Source organism: Lagenorhynchus albirostris, chromosome 16, assembly GCF_949774975.1.
Source record: "Lagenorhynchus albirostris chromosome 16, mLagAlb1.1, whole genome shotgun sequence".
NCBI classification, from domain to species: domain Eukaryota; kingdom Metazoa; phylum Chordata; class Mammalia; order Artiodactyla; family Delphinidae; genus Lagenorhynchus; species Lagenorhynchus albirostris.
Genome location: NC_083110.1, coordinates 57581166 through 57601822, shown reverse-complemented (window position 1 = coordinate 57601822; position 20657 = coordinate 57581166). Strand labels below are relative to the sequence as shown.

At 42.8% G+C, this 20657-nt stretch overlaps 1 protein-coding gene across 1 annotated transcript in view; it reads left to right on the top strand.

The window, feature by feature from the left end:
- Nucleotides 1-20657, top strand: part of FBXW4 (F-box and WD repeat domain containing 4) — an 80468-nt gene that overhangs the window by 10887 nt on the left and 48924 nt on the right. Inside the window, exons 2-5 of the mRNA XM_060127046.1 lie at nucleotides 5496-5591; nucleotides 8849-9034; nucleotides 9473-9605; nucleotides 16010-16104. Of these exons, the coding sequence (XP_059983029.1) occupies nucleotides 5496-5591; nucleotides 8849-9034; nucleotides 9473-9605; nucleotides 16010-16104 (510 nt within the window). The remainder of the gene's footprint in view (nucleotides 1-5495; nucleotides 5592-8848; nucleotides 9035-9472; nucleotides 9606-16009; nucleotides 16105-20657) is intronic.

The following is a 20657-nucleotide window of genomic DNA, read 5'->3' as shown; positions in this document are numbered from 1 at the left end:
CATCATTTTGCATAGCCCTGCCTCCCATTCTTAGCCCACTTCCCCTTGAGATGGCCTTGTTCTACACTTGTGGACAGACACCCTCCTTTACTGAATAGGCAGCAGGAAGTTATGCTTATGGAAATCATGTCAGTCACGCAGGTAGGCAACATTGGCGGTATCAAGGGGAATCACACTTCAAGATGGGGCAAAGAGGGAAATTGATTTGTGATCCAGGAGGTTTCTGATGTCAGAGACTGTGCAGGTAAATACCTCTCTAATATACTCACACTTCCCCTCCTTCATCCCCCAGCCATTTTTCTTCAAATTCGGTTTATTTATTTGCTTTTGGTTTGGGGTGTGAGTGAGGAGAGGTGAAATGAAAGGGGACTCTAGATAACTTCCTAGATTAATTTCTGTCCCTCTGGACTCCCTGTTGCCAAGATTTTAAGGGGCCTGATAGCTTACTGTGGGTGCATGTTGTGTTGTTTTTGTTTAAAATAGGTCATGCACCCAGGAATGCAGTCAAACTATAATGGTGACTAAGTGCCGGAAAGCTGAGAGGGAGGGGGGCCAAGTGGAAAAATGAGCCTGAGGCAAGAGAAAGAGGGCTGGGAAAATGGAAGTTCCACCAGGCCCACAGGCCAGGTTAGAGATTCCTCCATGCATTAATAGCTGTGCCAGAGGTTTATTTACAGGGCACTAATCATTTTGGGGGGGAGCACCCCCACTTTATACCAGTAACTGTTGAAGAAACAGCCAAGCTGAGAGCATTTCAAGGATGGGAGCAAGAGTCCTTATTGAATTCCCAGGGGCACCTGCTCCTGTCTTCTCAGGCACTTTGGACTTGTTCTGCCGACTCCCTTTGACTAGGTTGTGATAGATCCCTACAGGGAGGGAGGGATACCTGTCTTCAGAGAGAGGAGTTTTTTTATTCCTTGTGATTTTTCAAGTGTTGAAGCCAATAAGAATATAGATATGATTTGGCCACCAGCTAGGGAAACTAACCATCAGAAAGAATTGAACAAACAAAAGGGATAAAAAAAAAAAAAGCTGAGTTGTTAAGCTGCTTTTAACAAAGTGTAACTGTTTCTCAAGTGAAAGCCAAATGGAATGTTTTTAAAAAGTTGAAATTTGATTTGAAAGACCAGAGCCAAGTATTTTGATTATGGTGTTGGTTGTGGGAGAGGATGCCTGCACCTGCTGCTTGGTAGCAGCATCTAAAGTTCAACTTTGAAAGTTTCTTGCTTCTGTGATCAGGCCCTCAGGGCAGTGCTTTGACCCTTAGTAAAGTGTCACCAAATGGCAGTTAAGTGACCAGGGAGATGAGAGAAGTATTGTCCTTATCCCAATTCAGGAAATATATTGATTCTTTCTCCCTTGTTTCCTTCCTGCTATGATCCAGAATATTCAATTTTTGGTTTCACCTCCACCTACTAACTTAGACCTAACTCAAGAGGAGAGGTTAACTATGAACAATCTCCTCTTTTATATCTGGGAGGGACTTGTAGATAAGATTTGATAGTGGGTCTGATCTTTTTCACTAAGAGTTCAATTCTTTTGATCCATCCTGTTGACTGCCTTTTATGATCCGAGGTTTTCTAACCATCTAGTAGTGTAGGTTACTCTCTAGAAATGTGAAACTGGGGACCACGTTCACCCAGTGGAATAATTCAATAATATATTTTAGCTTTAACATGTGTGTACCCAAATCCTAATCACTCAGCCTGAAAGAGGGCTAATATTTGACATTAGAAGAACAATTTCCAAGAGTTACAATTAAATTAGTTAGAAGAAAAAGAAATGATTATTAGATTAGCTTTAGTGATGTCACTATTCATCGATATAAACTACTACTATATTTATATTTATGTAAAAATAATTAACCTTTTTCAAGTGATTTATAACTTATCCTGTATTTTGTTTTAGTTGTCATTTTAAAACACCATAATTGTGTGAAATACTATCCTTATTTCATAGGTGCGGATATGGACAATTAGAGAAGCTAGGTAACCAGGGTTATATCATTAGTAAGAGGCGGAACTGGGGCCCAGATCCCAGTTTCCTATGTCTGCATTCTGTGCTTTTCTCACAATTTCATTTAATCTGTTATTTAAATGAAAGTAAATTGAAAGGTTAAAGGTGAATGAAAAGACCAAAGTATCAGCAATTATGTGATACATATTTAAAAAAATACTTCCTAAACTCCATCTGTTTACCTCTTCTGAGCTATTTATGAAGACATAATTTTATGTAGTATCGCCTCACCTTTACCTTTATAAATTTGACTTTGTTTTAAAATTACCACTACTTGTTACAGTAATTTCCAAAATGTTTTGCAGTGCTCACATTTGTCGTTTCTAATAGCAATGTGTTCCATTGTGTTAGTATACCGTTTTCCCCCACAGACAGATATTTGGGCTATTTCTAGATTTTAGCTCTAATATACAGCTGCAACTATAAATATCTTTGTAAAAAAATATTTTTCTTTTGAATTATTTCTTTGTGATATAGTGTTGGGAATGCTGAGTCAGAAGCTATCATTTAACTTCTTTTCTTGACAGAATGCCTTTCCGAAAGGCTATACCAGAGTGTTACTAGCGATATATAAACAAACCCAAATCCTTTTATCAAACCAAAGCTAGTATGTGGTTCTTCCACTTAATAGATGTGAGGTGATACTTTATATTAATTGTTTTAATGTGCATGTTTGTAAACTATTATTGTTTCGGGATGTTTCCCCAGTGTTTATCATGGGAACTCTGTGTGACTGTTCTTTTTTTTTAAAATAAATTTATTTATTTATTTTTGGCTGAGTTGGGTCTTTGTTGCTGCTCGCGTGCTTTCTCTAGTTGCGGCTCTTCATTGTGGTGCCCGGGCTTCTCATTGCGGTGGCTTCTCTTGTGGCGGAGCACAGGCTCTAGCTGTGCAGGCTTCAGTAGTTGTGGCTTGCGGGCTCTAGAGCGCAGGCTCATTAGTTGTGGCGCACGTGCTTAGTTGCTCCACGGCATGTGGAATCTTCCCGGGCCAGGGCTCAAACCCGTGTCCCCTGCATTGGCAGGTGGATTCTTAACCCCTGCGCCACCAGGGAAGCCCCTGTGTGACTATTCTTATCTGCTATTTGATATGGATGACAGAGTGTTATCCTGATAGATTTTTATCAGTCCCCTAAAAGTTTTAGGGATAAAACTTTAGGGATAAAACCCGTAGCATTAATTGTTAATTTTCCCCTGTTCTGTTGCTTCCTTTTTAATCTCTTTTTTAATCTCTTTTTCTATGCAGTATTTAAAATTTAAATACTTTAAAGCCTTTTAGTTAAAAAAACTATTTTAAATGTACTCTTTTATTTTGGGGGAATTTATTATACCTATTGTGATATGAAATGAAAAATTTTTGCTCTGTTATCCAGTTTTATCAAAAGCATTATTATTATTTTAATGAGTATTTTTATCTTTACCAAAATATTACATTGTAGAAAAATTGGGAAATACATTAAAACACAAAGAAGAAAGTTAAAACACCCAAAGTTGCCTGTCCACAGTTAACCATTTTAGAGTCTGGAAATCTTCTAGTGTTCTTTCTAGGCATGCATATTTTTCTTTCCTCCCTTCTTTCTAATAAAGCTGGAACATGTAATACAAACCCAACAGCACTAATTAAGTAGTGATTTCTTTCCTTACTTTGAGATTTTACTTTGTATCTTTTAGAATCTTGAAAGCAGGACTTGCTTGCTGTCTTTTAGTAAAGGGTAGTAAAGGTGAAGATATAGTAGATACTGGAAGAAATGTTTGTTTCTCTCCTTTTCTCAGTAGACATGACAAGTTATTACTCTGTGTCCCAAGCAGTGTACCTTGTATTGTCCAGTGGAGCAAGTCAAGGAGACACAGGGGAGATATGGGGGCCTGAAATGGAATGTTCAAATTCTTGCCCACAGTTTCAAAATTCCGTCCAAATGTGCACTTTCACAAGGGACTTGAGCTCTTCTCCCTACCCCCTACCACTCCAACCCACCCCAAAACTATGCCATTCATGTTGCTGCTGAGCTCCCTCATCTCTTACTGCTCCAACTTTCTTCATCCAGAAAGTACTACTGACACTTCCCCTTCAACATTTTTTGAATGAAAAATTTAAAACATATAGAAAAGTTGAATGAATTGTATAATGAACACTCATACACCCGCCACCTAGATTCTACAGTGAACATTTTACTATGTTTGCCTTATCATGCATTTAAAGTGAGTTGCAGATATCAGTACACTTCACCTCTAAACAGTTTTGCGTGCATGCATATCATTGACTAGAGTATATTGGTTTATGGTTCTTTTTTTTTAAGAAAAATTTATATACAATGAAATGGTCAAATTTTAAGTTTATCATTTGATACGTTTTTGACAAATGCATACACACTTGCATGACCCAAATTCCTTCAAGATTTAGATATAAAATGTTACCCCAGAAAGCTTCTACATATTATTTCCCAGTCAATTCCCATCTCCACCCTGGTGGTCAACACTGTTCTGATTTTTTCACCATTCATTAGTTATCCTTCTAATCAAACTTCACATAAATGGAATCATACAATATGAACTGTTTTGTGTAAGGTTTCTTTCATTCAGAATGTTTTTGAGATTCGCCCACATCATTGTGTGTATCAATAATTCTTTCCTTTTTATTGCTGAGTCGTATTCCATTGTATGAATATGCACTGAAGTGTGTTTATCCATTCTCCTTTTGATGGATGCCTGGGCTGTTTACAACTTTTGGCTATTATGACTAAAGTTCCTATGAATAGTCTTGAGTAAGCCTTTTGTGGACATATGCTTTCATTTCTCTTGAGTAATTGCTAGGTCGTAGAATAGGTATATGTTTGGATTTATAATAAACTGCCAGACCTTTTCCCAGGCTGTACCATGTTCATCTCTCACAAGGATGTAGGAGAGTTCCTTATTGAAACACACACACACATACAGGGAGGATTTCTTCATATTTTGGGGCTTGTGTATTCATTTTGATGAGCAGAAAATTTTAATTTTGATAAAATCGAATTTATTGGATTTTTCTTTTATGTTATTGCCTTCTGTGTCTTACACTGTTGTCTACTTCCTGAGCCACAGAGATATTTTTATATTTTTTCTTCTAACAGCTTTATAGTTTTAGATTTTATGTTTAAATCTGTGATCTATTTTGAATTAATTTTTCTGTATGGTGTGAGGTAGGGATTTTTTTTTTTTCCACATGGCTAACCAGTGGTCCCAGTACTCTTTGTCATCCCTTCTCTGTTAGATAGCTTTGGCATCACTATGGACACTCTAAAGGACAGGCTGTTCTCCTTGGCTTTCTTGATTATCCTAGTGTGGAGGGAGAAGAGTTATTTCTTACTTGTCTCCTAACCCGTTCACTTATATTCACATATTTTCTGGATGTTCTGAGTCCTGACTTGTAAAAAAAGCCCAGGGAATTTTCTCTGGTTGGTAATGAGTTGTAGTGATTGGATTATCTGCTCTGTCTGGACACAGGATGGCCAGTGTACCAGTGAAGGAACGGGTGAAGGTATCTCAGAACTGGAGGTTGGGGCGCTGCCGAGAGGGGATTCTGCTGAAGTGGAAATGCAGGTAAGTAGCCTCTTGACTCTTTCAGAGCTACCTGGGACATTAAAGAATGCTGGGAAATGAAAAATCTAGTCCTAGCTGGAGTATAAATGTGCCTGTCTTGGGTGATGGGGCACTGGTGATCCTTTAAATACCACAAAAGGGGCATCGGAGGGACAACTTTTTTTCACATTTAAAAAAAGATTATAAAAATGTAATTTATTTTAACAGATTCCATATTTTTATGATTATAAAAATAATAAATGTTTATTGTAGAAATTTGAAAACATAGAAGAGCTTAAAGAAGGAAATAAAACTTACCTATAATCCTACCACTCAGAGGTAACCTCTGTTAATGCACCTCATCAAAAGAAATAAATGAAGCCAATATTTCAGCTCATCTTGTTTTACAATTTTTTTAAAAAATTTTCTACTCTAGAGAGTTACACCTTCACTCTTGGCTTCCTGTAGCCCTCTCCCCTACTTTTATTAAAAAGCAAAATAGGATCTGAAGGTTTGGATATGTATGTTACAGGAGGTAGAGCTTGGAAAAAATGGCAGGAAATTTAGATAATGGCTTTGGCACTGCTAATGCCACAAATTTTATACTTCATTGATGCTGAATTATTTCATAGTTATTATTTGACTCCCTACCAAAAAAGTGCTCTTTGTTGATTGGTTGGAATGGATAGGGAACATCATGATTCCACATTCCAGCGGACCTGGACCTGTGCCGATAGGTTCAGGCAGGCTTCTTCATCTGATGACCTTTTTCTCTTGCTTGTATACAATTTCTGCTGCTTTCACTGACATGGGTTACTGCAAATTATGTGGTGGTGATGATGGTAAAGCAACTACAGGGGAGAAAGATGGATTTGTATGACAAAGGGCTTTACCCTCTGCTTCCCACTTTTGCCTTTTATTACCAGAAAGAAGAGTTTATTTCTCTAACAAGGTTTTGTTCCTGACGTCTGTTCGGGCTGGTTTCAAGCAATTTGGCAAATAAATACACAAAGTGGTTACCAGGCTGCCCCGTGATTCTCCACTGTTCACCTGACATGAACCTGGTTTCTTGTCCTGGGCAAATGGCTGTTTACCAGATGGCTCTAAACACATGAATTCCAAACCCCTCTGTTTGCTGCCCACTTGAGTGTGCCACAAACTCGTGCAAGGGGATGTTGAAGAGGAATGTGCATAATGAATGAGAGTGCAGGCATCTGCACACACTCTACAAATGTTCCATATAATATTTGCACACGCTTGTAAAAACCTCATGTACAGAAACTAGTTACTACAAAGTCCAAGCTGCACTTAATGGTCCATCTTTGCAGAACTTTTCCACATTCCCATGACACTTGTATTAAGGAGTCTGGGGAAGAAACACAACCCAGTTTGCTCAGACAGGCTTGGCAGTGGGAGATGGTGTCTCTATAAATGGGGATGAATCATCTGTCCCTATGCTTTGCTTGGGACCTGGTAGCTCTAGGACCCCTATGTGGTGTAGGAGAGGCTGCTGGGATGTACCTTGTGCAAGGGGCTTAGTCCCCACCAGAGAGCATGGTGTCTGGCAGAGTCCTCTTTCTTCTTAAGTCTCACTCTGTGCCATGGGACTGACCTGTGGTTTCTAACCTTTTTTCCTCCTGCCAGTTTGTAGAGGGAATCTTTAACTATTTGTGTATTTCTTTTATCAGCTGCCTGTGAGAGCCAACTATTTCTCTGTAGTCTCTGAACTGTAATAGACTGCTCTGGAGCTATGTTTTTCCATTGCCACACTTACCCTCTAATACAGAAATGTAGGTATCCTCTGTGAGGATCTAGGAATTTAATCAGTACATTAGCATCCTTTCCTAAATGGCTTTATTCCTTTCACTTAAAAATGGCCCTTTTGGGCTTCGCTGGTGGCGCAGTGGTTAGGAATCTGCCTGCCAATGCAGGGGACACGGGTTCAAGCCCTGGCCCAGGAAGATCCCACATGCTGCACCACAACTACTGAGCCTGAGCTCTAGAGCCCGCAAGCCACAACTACTGAGCCCATGTGCCACAACTACTGAAGCCTGCGTGCCTAGAGCCTGTGCTCTGCAACAAGAGAAGCCATGACAATGAGAAGCCCGTGCACTGCAACAAGGAGTAGCCCCCACTCACTGCAACTGGAGAAAGCCCGTGCACAGCAACGAAGACCCAACACAGCCAAAAAAAAAAAAAGGCCCTTTTGCTCTAGTAGGACAAGGGAATGGGGCTTCCCTGGGTTCACTCTTTTCCTTTCTCTATCACACCCTAACTGATCTATTGGGAAAGAGGTGTGTATGGAGGTCCTGGAACCTTGAAACTTATCACTTAAACTTCAGATCAGTGAGGACACAGAATGAAAAAATTACTTCATCTGGGTGGAAGGTTTCTTTTTGCCCTTCCCCACCCCTCAATCATTGCATTTTCGTTGCTCTGCCTACCCACAAGAAGTATAGGTAGCCAGTAATTCAAGCCTTAAGCATTCTCTATTTATTTATTTATTTAGGCCGCACCACGGTCAACTTGCAGGATAGTTCCCTGACCAGTGATTGAACCCAGGGCCATGGCAGTGAAAGCGCTGAGTCCTAACCACTGGACCGCCAGGGAAGTCCCAAGCATTCTCCATTTAAAAGTGATATTTAATTGGTCTTTTATTCTGACTTTCTTTTAGAAAGTCCAAAGAAGATTAGGTCACCACAAAGCTCAATCACTCTAGTTTTCTAAAGGTAGCCTAAGGGTAGGTAGTTTTGAAGGAGGTGAGTGAGGTATAGACTTAACCTTGCAGGTTATTGCTAAGTTGGGGATTGGTCAGCCTCTCCGGAGTTTGAAGTTGAATTCTCATGCTATATCTTCTTTTTTTTTTTTTTTTTTGAGGAGGTTTCTTCTTTTTTAAAATAATTAATTAATTAATTTTTGGCTTCTTTGCTGCATGCGGGCTTTCTCTTGTTGCGGTGAGCGGGGGCTACTCTTCGTTGTGGTGCGTGGGCTTCTCATTGCAGTGGCTTCTCTTGTTTCAGAGCACGGGCTCTAGGTGTGTGGGCTTCAGTAGTAGTGGTACACGGGCTCAGTAGTTGTGGCTTGTGGGCTCTAGAGTGCAGGCTCAGTAGTTGTGGCGCACAGGCTTAGCGGCTCTGCGGCACGTGGGATCTTCCCAGACCAGGGCTCGAACCCGTGTCCCCTGCATTGGCAGGCAGATTCTTAACCACTGCCCCACCAAGGAAGTCCCTTCATGCTATATCTTGATGGTCCTTAAATTTTGTTTTCCATCTCTGCAGTCAGATGCCCTGGATGCAGCTAGAGGGTGATTCTCTGTACATATCCCAGGCTAATTTCATCCTGGCCTATCAGTTCCGCCCAGATGGTGCCAGCTTGAACCGGAGGCCCCTGGGAGTCTTTGCTGGGCATGATGAGGACGTTTGCCACTTCGTGCTGGCCAACTCGCATATTATCAGTGCAGGAGGGTAAGTGCTGCAGGCTTCTCCTTCCTTCCTCCTCCTCAGTATTCTTCAGAGACCTTCTGCCTGCCTCTGACTTTTCTGTCTCAACTCCAAAGGGATGAGTAGGGAGACTAGAAGAAGGGGTAATTTTTTTTTCCATTTAAAGCAGGTACTTCATAGTGTTAGCTGGAGAAGGAAAACAGGAAGAGCCTTTAATGAAAAGTGAAACTGGTTTTGATACTCTCAAGTGGGAAATTTGTTTTGTCTCTCAGCTCTCTGTTCAGCCCCAAGTATACTGAAGAAGTAAAGGTATCTAGAAACTCAGCACCTTATTGGGCTGAATTGTCTAAAGCTTAGCAAATTTGGAAGTCATTGGAGACTCCAGCTGTTTCTGTAGACTTGTTCTTTTCCTACAGAGAGAATAACTGGCTCTTGGGGGTTGGCTTCTTATTTCTCTTGTAGAGATGGGAAGATTGGCATTCATAAGATTCATAGCACCTTCACTGTCAAGTACTCAGCCCATGAACAGGAGGTGAACTGTGTGGATTGCAAAGGGGGCATCATTGTGAGTGGCTCCAGAGACAGGACGGCCAAGGTGAGGTGGTCTCCCCCTTACATACTGTTATTTCCTACTGTCTATAGGGAGTGGGGTGGGAGAGGGTGGATAGGACCTTGAGTCTCAGGATTGGCTGAGGGTACTGAGTTGGGGCAGTGGGGGAAACGACACAATAAAGAACTCACTTATGTGCCTCTGGCATGCAGCTTGCCATGCCAGGCTATGTCCCTGCCAGCTGGCCTGGGAAAGGAGTGGACAGTGGCTGGGAAGCTTGCCACTCACTTGAAATGTGGCGTGAACTCAAAAACAGAGGCCTGGCCAGCTTTTCCTCCCTGAGCTGAGTTTTCTCAAGTTTGTGGGTTGAGTTCTAACCCCAATATTTTAAAATCTCCCTCCTTTTGCTCACTCTCTGTTTGAGAAGGTTAATTTTTTACCACCTTGTTTATAAGCAATCGGGCTGATAATTAAAATGTGTTTTTACTGCTTCTCTGGAGAGTGATGTGGTCAGTAAGCAGTGGAAGGACGACTAGAGGAGGGCATTGTTTGTTGTGTCATTGCCAAGTTGCCTGGTCTAAAGTCAGACATCTGCCAAGGCCCAACAGAATGAGACTGATAAAGTAGTGTAACCCCTGCTTTATGGACTCAGCTCCTCCACGTCTGGGTCAAATAGGCTTTCACCCATGAGGCAGAGAAGAACTTTCTCCATCCCTGTGTCCAGTAGCCCTTGCCAGGACCCACACATGCCTGATCCTTTGAGACTGCTGTGGGAACTTTGCTGATAATTCAGCTGATGGTGCAGGAAGCTCGATAGGTTCTTGCTTGTGTGTTTCCCAGCATCTGGAGATTCCACAGTGCTGATAGGAGCAAAATGCTTGACCATGTCAGCAAATGGGACTCTAGGACACATAGAGAGGGGACTCAGGAGAGAGAAGTTGCAATCTTTACTAACTTCTCTGGCTCCATGTTCCCTCTAGTGATTACACCTTCATGTGAAAATGTTGCTAATTTATGTAAAAAGAAGGACTAAATACGTTCCTTTGTATTTATGGAAGTTTCTCCTCCCTTTGCTAATTTTTTCCTTACACTTTGTATTTTGTCAGAGAGACGTGTGCATCAGCACAGGGAGCCTGAGAAAAATTCAGAAAACCTTCTTCTTCTTCTTTTTTTTTTAATTTAAAACAACAGAAATTTATTACCTCCCAATTCTGGAGGCCAGAAGTCTAAAATCAAGGTTTCTTCTTTTTAATTAATCTTTATTGGAGTATAGTTGCTTTACAATATTGCGTTAAGTTTCTGCTATACAGCAAAGTGAATCAGCTATACGTATACACATATCCCCTCTTTTTTAGATTTCCTACCTATTTAGGTCACCACAGAGCATTGAGTAGAGTTCCCTGTGCTATATAGTAGGTTCTCATTAGTTATCTGTTTTACACATAGTAGTGTATATATGTCAATCCCAATCTCCCAATTCATCTCACCCCAGAAACTCTTTTGAACCAACATGGAAACTGAATTTCCTATCTCTTGCTTCCGAATCCCCCACCCCATACTTACTTCAGGTTTCTGATTGGTCATTGTCTCTGTACCATTCCTTGTAAAGAGACCAACCTTAACTTGCTATACTGCTCAGAAGTCAATTTGCGCAGAAACCTTTTGTGCATGTGGGACCTAGATATTCTCATCTCATTCTAGCATTTTCTTGTCACAGCTTCAAGCTTCCCCGTGAAGCCTTCAGTGACATCTCTTCTATCCATTTCTCTGTGGTATGACACCCAGAGCAGTGTACAGCTAAGCTTTATGACCACAGGTAGCAATTCAGGGCTATAGACTGCTTACAGTTGAAGATTGACAGCAATTTTATTTAGGATATTGGGTTAGTTTCATGTTTTAAGTATAATTATTTACTGGTTTAGAGTTTTGAAGCATTAAAATCGGTACTTTCTAATTCTAAAATTGTCACTGCAGTAGATCCTATTCCTTTTGAGGATTTCTTTTTAGTCAGTGATAGAATTCTCCCCCCTGGTTCTTCAACTCCAGGAAGCTAGTCAGCTGTTTTGCGATTTCCCAGTGACCTCCAGGCCAGCTCATCTTTTTGGCTTTCTGGATGCTGCTTCGGTTCCCTCCTTCTATTGTTGTCTTTGCATTTAGCCGTCTTCATCTTCCTGGACCATTTTCACATTACCCACGTTTAGTCTTTTATAACTGACTTTCCATTTCTTTTTGGTGGCATCTGTAATTCTCCAGCTGCTTGTACAGGTTTCTAATACCTGAACCTACATAAGAACTTAGTCATGTTTGTCTGTAAACATCTATAGCCTGTTTTTTAGGAGTTCCCCAAAATGGACTATGTTTTAGGGAAGAGATTTATTGGGGTGAAGGGAAACAAAACATTTTCTTTGCAAAACTTCTGAGCTAGGGACTGCCCAGAGAGCTTCCTTCCCCTGCCTCCAATCCTAGTTTCAGATTTACTGTGACTTAGCTTGGATTGCCCCTCTGGGCTTTGGTGAGGCTGGCCCCATCCTGAGATGTGATAGGATGGTAGCTTACATTCTTGCTGGGCCTGGGCCAGGTCTGATCATTCCTTCATTTTTTTCCATTTTCTTTATTCTTTCTTTCATTCTGATAAGTGCTTACTGTATGTGAGGCTTCAAAGGGGAAGAAGATACAGCCTTTCCTTAAGGGGAGTTGAGACTGCATGCACTAGCTATGAAGCTATGAAGCTGGTTGGAAGTGGTCAGGACTATGAAGTTTAAGGCTCTAGGAAAAGGGCCAGAAAGTTTGGAGGGTGGAGAGATCACATTTGACTTGGAAGGGGAGATTTTATGAAGGAGGGAACATTTGAACTGTTTTTTTTTTCTTTTAGGTGTTTTTCAGTGCATAGGTTTGCTTTTTTTGTTTTATAATAACATAGAATGTAACCAGGCACTGTGCTAATAAGCACTTTATTTACATTTATTCATTTTCTCATTCTATCCTTTAGGGTAATTTTTCCCCACATAATTATGGTCATAATATATCTATTTTTTAAATGAATTTTTATTGGAGTATAGTTGATTTACAATGTTGTGTTAGTTCCTGCTGTACAGCAAAGTGAATCAGTTATACATATACATACATCCACTCTGTTTTAGATTCTGTTCCCATATAGGTCATTACAGAGTATTGAGTAGAGTTCCCTGTGCTCTACAGTAGGTTCTTATTAGTTATTTATTTTATATATAGTAGTGTGTATATGTCAATCTTAATCTCTTAATTTATCCCTCTCCTGCCTTCCCCCTTGGTAACCATAAGTTTGTTTTCTATATCTGTGACTCTATTTCTGTTTTGTAAAGAGGTTCATTTGTACCATTTTTTTAGATTCCACATACAAGAAATATCATATGATATTTGTCTTTCTCTGTCTGACTTACTTCACTCAGTATGACAATCTCTAGGTCTATCCATGTTGCTGCAAGTGGCATTATTTTGTTCTTTTTTATGGCTGAGTGATATTCCATTGTATATATGTACCACATCTTTATCAATTCCTCCGTGAACGGATATTTAGGTTGCTTCCATATCCTGACTGTTGTAAATAGTGCCACAATGAACATTGGGGTACATGTATGTTTTAGAATTATGGTTTTCTCTGGATATATGCCCCAGGAGTGGGATTGCTGGATCATATGGTAGTTCCATTTTTAGTTTTCTAAGGAACCTCCATACTGTTCTGCATAGTGGCTGTACCAATTTACATTCCCACCAACAGTGTAGGAGGGTTCCCTTTTCTCCACACCCCTTCCAGCATTTATTGTTTGTAGATATTTTTGATGATGGTCATTCTGACCTGTGTGAGGTGATATCTCATTGTAGTTTTGATTCGCATTCATAATATATCTTATATACCCAATGTACCCTGCTGTGTCTACTTTATTTTATAAGGTTTTCCATTTTTATTGCAAATTACTTGTGTCATCTTTAATGGCTTCACAATGGACTCACCATAATTTAGTTACTATTTTTCCTATTGGTGGATGTTTGTATCTATTTCTTTCCTGTAGTAATAAGGACCACCATTATTGATGCCTAATGTCTGCCAAATACTGTGCTTCTGTGCTGGGTGCTTTACACTTATCTTCATTTTTCCACACTGCAACCCTAAAAGATAGGCATTATTTCCCATTTTATACATGAGGAAACTGAGGCTAACAAGTTATAAAATATCCCTAACATCAGAGATAAATAAGTAGCAACTAGGGTTCCAACCCAGATTTGTCTAATCCTAAAGCCCATGTATGCTCTTTCTGCTATTGCAGGCTGCAGGGAATATTTTTATCATTTAGGTTTTTCTTCGTTTTAGGATTATTTTCTTAGGATAGAGTCTCAGCAATAGAATTACTGAGTTGAAGGCTTTGGTTATTTTAAGGATCTTGATACATATTGCCAACTGCGTGCGTGCGTGCGTGCGTGCGTGCGTGCGTGTGTGTGTGTGTGTGTGTGTGTGTGGTACGCGGGCCTCTCACTGCTGTGGCCTCTCCAGTTGCAGAGCACAGGCTCCAGACGCACAGGCCCAGCGGCCATGGCTCACGGGCCCCGCTGCTCCGCGGCATGTGGGATCCTCCCGGACCGGGGCACGAACCTGTGTCCCCAGCATCGGCAGGTGGACTCTCAACCACTGTGCCACCAGGGAAGCCCGCCAACTGCTTTTTATAAGGACTGTGTAAATGCCCACTCCCACTGAGTTATATCTTCTCCAGGGTTGGGTCTGTTTTGAATTTGATCACTGAGGGTTAAGATGTGATCAGCATACTCATGTTTTGGTGGATGGTGTGCTACTACTGGTGCGGGTCAGGAGGGCCACTTTCCCCAGATCGTGCTTGGGAAATTGGCAGCATGCTTCCAGAGCCACCCCTGGAGACCAGGAACCTTGTTCTGTGGTTTTCAGTCTGGGGATCCACCAGCCTGTTCAGTGGAGGACACTAGTGAATTCAGGCCTAGGGCTGCCCCCAGAGATTTTGTAATCAGAGTCTCTAGTCACCCACACCAAACAAGAACCTGCCTCCTAGGTAGTTTGCATCAGGGAAAAGAAAAACTTCTCTTCCAAGCCAAGGCTGTCTGAAAGAGGACATTAGATGCATCTAGTTACTACCAAAGTGACCTAATCCAGAAGAATGAGCCAGAATCCTGGCATTCCAGGAAAGTTGTGGTGTTTACCTTTGTTTTCTGCCCTTCCTTATTCAGATCTTCTTGTTAAATTTATTTTCTTTTCCCGATGTTGGGAAAAGTAACTCACACCCTTCTCCCCCTATCATAGACACACAAAATCTAAGAAACACTTTCTCCTTTTATAGAGAAGAGGTATCATGTGATCCTAAGCAGTCAGGACCACCCCCACTCCATCACCTACCCCTTAAACTCAAGGAATGTTTCCTGAAAGTTCTTCCATCTAAGGTCCTGTCTGACTTTTTTGTGTTCCCCTTATAGCACTGCAGGGACCTTGAGAGGTCACTGATCCATCTGGCCTCCTCGGGATCCCTCCTTGGCTGCTGTCTGGGGACAGCCCTGTACATTTGAGGTTTCCTCTCTGTTTGGTTAGAGGCTTAGTCCCCTGTGTGTGTCATCTGGGGTAGGGTGAGGTGAGGGGGCCTTGTGCTTAATGGGAGATTTCTAAATGCACTGACCGCTGAGAGGGCTCTGTGAGTGTTGATTAGAGTTAAGCCCAGAGTGGCTGCTAATGTACATTCCTGACTGATAGGGACCAGATAATGTGCTCCAAGCAATATTTTTAACCAGTAGGAGATATGGAAGCTTAAAAGAGTTAAGCTTTTCTGTTACTTTTGGTGACACTAGGTGCTAAATTCCCTGCTGACATGAATAGCACTGGATTCTGGGCATTATCAACAAACAAACAACAACACACCACCTTCCCACTTTGAAGTCCTCTTCTTCCATTTTTCCTTCCCTTGGATCTTTCTTTTTACTCCTCTCTCTCTAATTCTAATCTAATTCTATCTCTGTCCACTCATACTGGGCCTTGATCTTCCTCCCTCTCCCTACCTCCCCAAAGTAAAATCTTGGTTAGAGACAGGAAAAGGAAAATCCACAAACACGGGGAGGTTACTAAGAGAGGCAAGCCTCACCTGCTCACGCGTCTCAGTCAGGTCTCAGCTGAGGAACGTGGAACTCCTGATTCCCTGGTATACAATTGGCTGCTGCGTAAGGGCTCTCAGGTGGACGTGAAAGGGTGGTTAGGACTGGGAGCCAGCGTCTGTTTGGGCGGTAGGCAAGGCAGAAGCTGGAGAGGTCCCTCTGCTGCTACCCTGAGCTCTGTGTGTACAGGATAGAAAGGATTCTCCATTTCCCCACCCACCCTAGGAACAGTGACTCCACCTGGTGCATTTTCCAACCCTCATCCCGATCCCAGGCAACGCCAACGAGAGCATCTCCTCTCCTGTTTCCAGGTATGGCCTTTGGCCTCAGGCCGGCTGGGGCAGTGCTTACACACCATCCAGACTGAAGACCGAGTCTGGTCCATTGCTATCAGCCCATTGCACAGGTAAGGGAGATGTTTTGGTGTATGGTTTTATCCCATGTAATAATGCTTTTATTTTATGAGGTCAGGTGGGCGTCATCAGGAGAGGCTTGGGGCCCATGTCCAGTTGGGCCCTCGTGCAAAGTCGTGTATGTGGAGTAGATTTGTTGACAATTATAGCAGAAGTGCCAATTTTGATGACGGCTTTACCCTACCCTTTGGTCTGACTGGTGTTTCTCTAGTTTTGCCTGTGATTGAATGAGCCTTGCATCCTGAATTCTGCTTTCTAGGCTCTCTTGAACCGAGGCAGGGCCTCTCTCCCCACCAGCAGAGTACATAGACACCCTCTCTGCACCTGCTCTGTCAGGGTGTTTAGTGTCTTCTCCCACTTCCTTCACCCCTCACTCCCCACCAAATGATCAATGGGAAAGCTGTAGGGCTGGTACCCTCCAACATCGGGTTTAAGTCAGTCACTTGTTTTATGAGAGAGTTGATCCCCCCTCTTGCAGCCCCCTTCAGCCTTTTTCTCCTCACCCCAAGGAGCCTGCACCCCTCCTCCTGCCCCTTCCACAACTTTCTTTCAAATTTTTTTCCTCCTAAAGAATTAGAGCCGATTAGCCACGTCATTAATTCTTCAATTTGACGGCTGATATAGCAGGACCTGAAACACATTGCTGACCTCAGAGAATGGAGACCCCGTTCCTTAGCATATTGACGATGGGAGAAGTTAATTAAAATTCCACAGAGCGGAGGTGTCGGCTAACCTATAAACCTGTCGCTGTTCAGAACAAATCATTCTAGCAATCCTAGGAAAAAGGGAAGGAAAGACCAGCAGGGAGTAGAGAGGCCTAAGTGTGTGGGAGCAGAGGGTGGAAAATGGAGCCATTGAGCTCTGGCCCCTCCTCAGTTTCTTCCTAATGCTGCCCCCTTTAAAGCCAGTTAGCCAAGCCTGGGTGTCTGTGGGCTGGATATGTGTAAGGGTGGGAGGTGACAGGTAGGCTGGTGACTTCATCTTGGTGGTTACCTGAGGACTCCCGCTGGCTTCAGGAGACTGGGGTGGCCTGGGGTGAGGTCGGTGGTGGAGGGATGCTCTTAAGGCTGGAGATGGTCCATGTGCTTCCTGCACATGGAATTAGGCTAAAGACACATACAGGCTCTCCCAGCATCCCCATCTTCATATTCCTCTACTCTAGCCACCTCCTCTGGAATGTGTTAGGCTACCTGTTAACAGAATAGAGCGTGGCAGCTGTTGAAGATGATGTCAATAAAAGGTTGAGGACAGTGTCTGCCTTCGTCACTGAGAAGCAGTTTAGATCACAATAAACTGACTTTGGGGCTTTTTTGGCCACAACTTGGAAGCTGGCTTTGAGGAAGGACCTAGCTTCCTAATATTACTAGCACTGCTCTATAACTACTACTGTTACCAGCAGCTAACATTTATTAGTCATATGTTCTATGCCAGACCCTCTGCTAAGTCCTTGATATGCCCCAACTTTGGTGAAAACCTAGGTCTCATGTTTTCTTAACATTCTCCTTAAATGTCTTCTTGGTGTACTTTCTTGCCCCTGGGATGACTCTTTCACTCACTGTTGGCTGGCTGTTTAGCTCCATGACCCACAGTTATTTGAGATGACCTTTACCCCAAGTCCACAAATGGTGTCTGGGACTGTTTTAAAAAAGTAGTTTGTATTTGGGATTCTGTCATTACACTAAATGACCAGAGTATATGTTGGTGTTCTCTCTGCTTCTTTTTCTCTTACCCCAAAATATATTGGGATAGGAATCTTTTCATCTTATTAGATCCATTTCTTCTCACTGTGTCAATGAATTTGAACCTTTCAGTAAACTGAACCATTTTCCCAATCTTGGAAGACACTGCCTCCTAGCTGTAGGGTCTGTTCTGGGAAACTGGAGTTCTGCTTTGCCACCAACCAGGAGGGTGGCCTCGGGTAAGTCCTCGGAGCCGTGGTTTCCTCGTCTGTTAAATATGAATACCATTTCTTTCATAGTCCTTACTAGGTCATTGTGAAGATGATCTGAAATAATGAATATGAAAATACACTACAAAACTAAAAGGGCTAGAATCTTGTGTCAGCCAGAATCTCTCCCAGCTGGTAAAGCATTTGTTTAGCTGCTTTAGCTGCTCTCACGTCTCCACCCTTCCCTGGGGCTTCTCCTGTCCCTCATGGAGTTACACTGCTCCTTTGCATTCTTCTTGAGGTGGGGACTCAGCAGGAATCTCTTTCCTTTCCTTTTCCCCTGTGGTTTTCCTGCCCTCCGTGGCTGCCTCTGTTCCCTTCCCTGCCACCTTTCTTGTTGAGTGTGGTCGTCAGTGTCACTAATGTGATGTGGCCGTGAACCCCTTGTGAAAAACACGAGAGTGGGTGGCCAGCAGCTGTCCTCCAAGGAGCCTGGACAGTTGGGAGACCTGGCACATCTCAGTCTCTTTCTTCTATTTAAAATAATTTGTCAGAGCTATTCATCGTATTTATCTTTGATGCTGGGACTTATCTGCCTTCTTTTCACATGTGTGTACTTAGAAACTTGTAGCATGAAACATGAAACCTCAAGCCCTAGGCTTAACTTGAGGTGTTCGTGACTGGGAGAAAGCAGGTATTCTGTCCTGTGTCCAAATGTCACCTCTTCTTCCTTTCTTGACCTTGAGTTCTTGGTTTGTAAACACTCTTGGAGGATAATATTTAATACCAGTCATGTGCTTAGAGCCATGTTTAGGTACTCAGAAAACGGAAGGAAAACCAGTAGGCTCCATGGGAAGGTGGCAGGCAAGGACCTTTCCCTCTAACTCCTATGTGCCCTCCAACCCATCTTCTGGCCCCAACACTAATAACTCTGCTTTTAGGATTTATGACTTATAGATGCAGCCTTCCTCCTGTAGAGGAGGCCCAACTGGGAGCTGTTTGGTGAGTGAAAGGACTGGTTGAGATGGAACTGAATTGAGATGCTGGAGGTGGAAGGGCACACGTCTGGGTGTGATTATGGGTCCTAACTGGTCTCAGGATACGATCTCCTGAGGTCACATAGAGTTCTGAGCACTTTTCCATAAGTATCACAGAAAAGCAGAATTTTTAAAACATGCAGTACATTGTATTGCCATTAAAAGATTATTTCTAGCTGAATAAAGTTAGTAAATACTCAGAGTAAGGAAATGAACTGTTAAAGACTCGATTTCATCCCTTCTATTTTCCATCTCTTTTTTTCTCACTCCCTTTCCTCTGTGCTCCCTGTGTATTGACTGAACACTTGCTGTGGGGTAGCTCTCCTGAGGATCTGATTCAGTGGTGGGGGAAAGATGGGGGCACAACTGTAGTGGTTGCCAGATGATACTGAGTGCCTGAAACTAGTCTGTCTCTGGTTGAGGAAGGGAGAGGGTCATTCCCCTCCTGGCAGAAGGAGAAATTGAGGCTCAGAGAAGGGCACATGTGGGACGGGGCAGAAGAGGCTCAGGTCTCCAGCTTATTGCCACGTGCTGTGGTGCAGAGGGAGGGCCACGAGGCAGGCCTTTACGTCACTGCAATGCCTTCATCCACCAGAATCTTGGACAGTAGCTGTGGCCCTTGAAAGCCTCTGTGGGGATCTGGGAACATTCTCTTTCTGGAGGCCAGAGTTGAGATAGCGAGGGGGAGGGGAGGAAGGCAGTATGTAATCAAGGCCTGGGCTCACTCGTGTAGCTGTGAATGCTTACACCGTCCCAGGAGCGCCAGTGCACATAGATCTTCGGTTTGCAGGGCCCTTCCAAGCTGGCTGGGGGGTGCCTTGATGTTGAAATGAGTCTGGAGCCCCATTGCCCTGTTTGCCTTGGAGGGGAAGAGAGAGAAGCCCACAGCGCCTCCTTCCTCTGCAGACACCATATTTATTGCCCTCCAAAAAGAAGGAGGTGCCCAGAAGAATCCTTTCCCCATCTCCGAGCAACACTTGCTATCACGTGAGTGAGTGTGGTCAGGAAGGCTTCCCAGGAGCCTTGGGTTTTAATCCCTTCTCTCTTGTTTCTGTCATTAGGGAAACATATGAGTGGTATAGGTGTGGAAACTTTTCTTAGCTGTGTTATTAAATATACAATATAATTTAGTGTAATTTTGCTCACTGTGGTGGCCTGTTTATTTTGGGGGGGGATTAGTCCAAGTCTGCCTGTAATGTACCGATTCAAATTTGTAAAGTGAGTTGTGGCCTCTGGGGGGTTTTGATGGAGGAGCTGCCCCTTCTTGCTTCATTTCTCCCGGAGGTGAGGGAGAGTCTGGAAGGAAAGCCATCACTGTGTACTGTTTGGTAAGGGGGTGGATTTCTGGGGAGAGTGGGCGTTTGTTCCCAGTGTCTACAGGGTTTACTGTGTGTTGTGTGTGTGGCAGACACATTCACCAGCCTTTTGAAATACGCCCTTCTTTAGTGAAAGGTAATTGTATCTGGAGTTTTCTCTGACAGGTTTGAAAGATTGGAAAAAAGGAGGCAGCCAACTTTTAGTTTAGATTCTTTTGGTTCCCAGTGGTTCAGCAACTCTTTGGCCCTGGGCTTCCTAACTCACTCAGTGCTTTTAGGGGAAGACAAATCAAAAGTAAATGTTG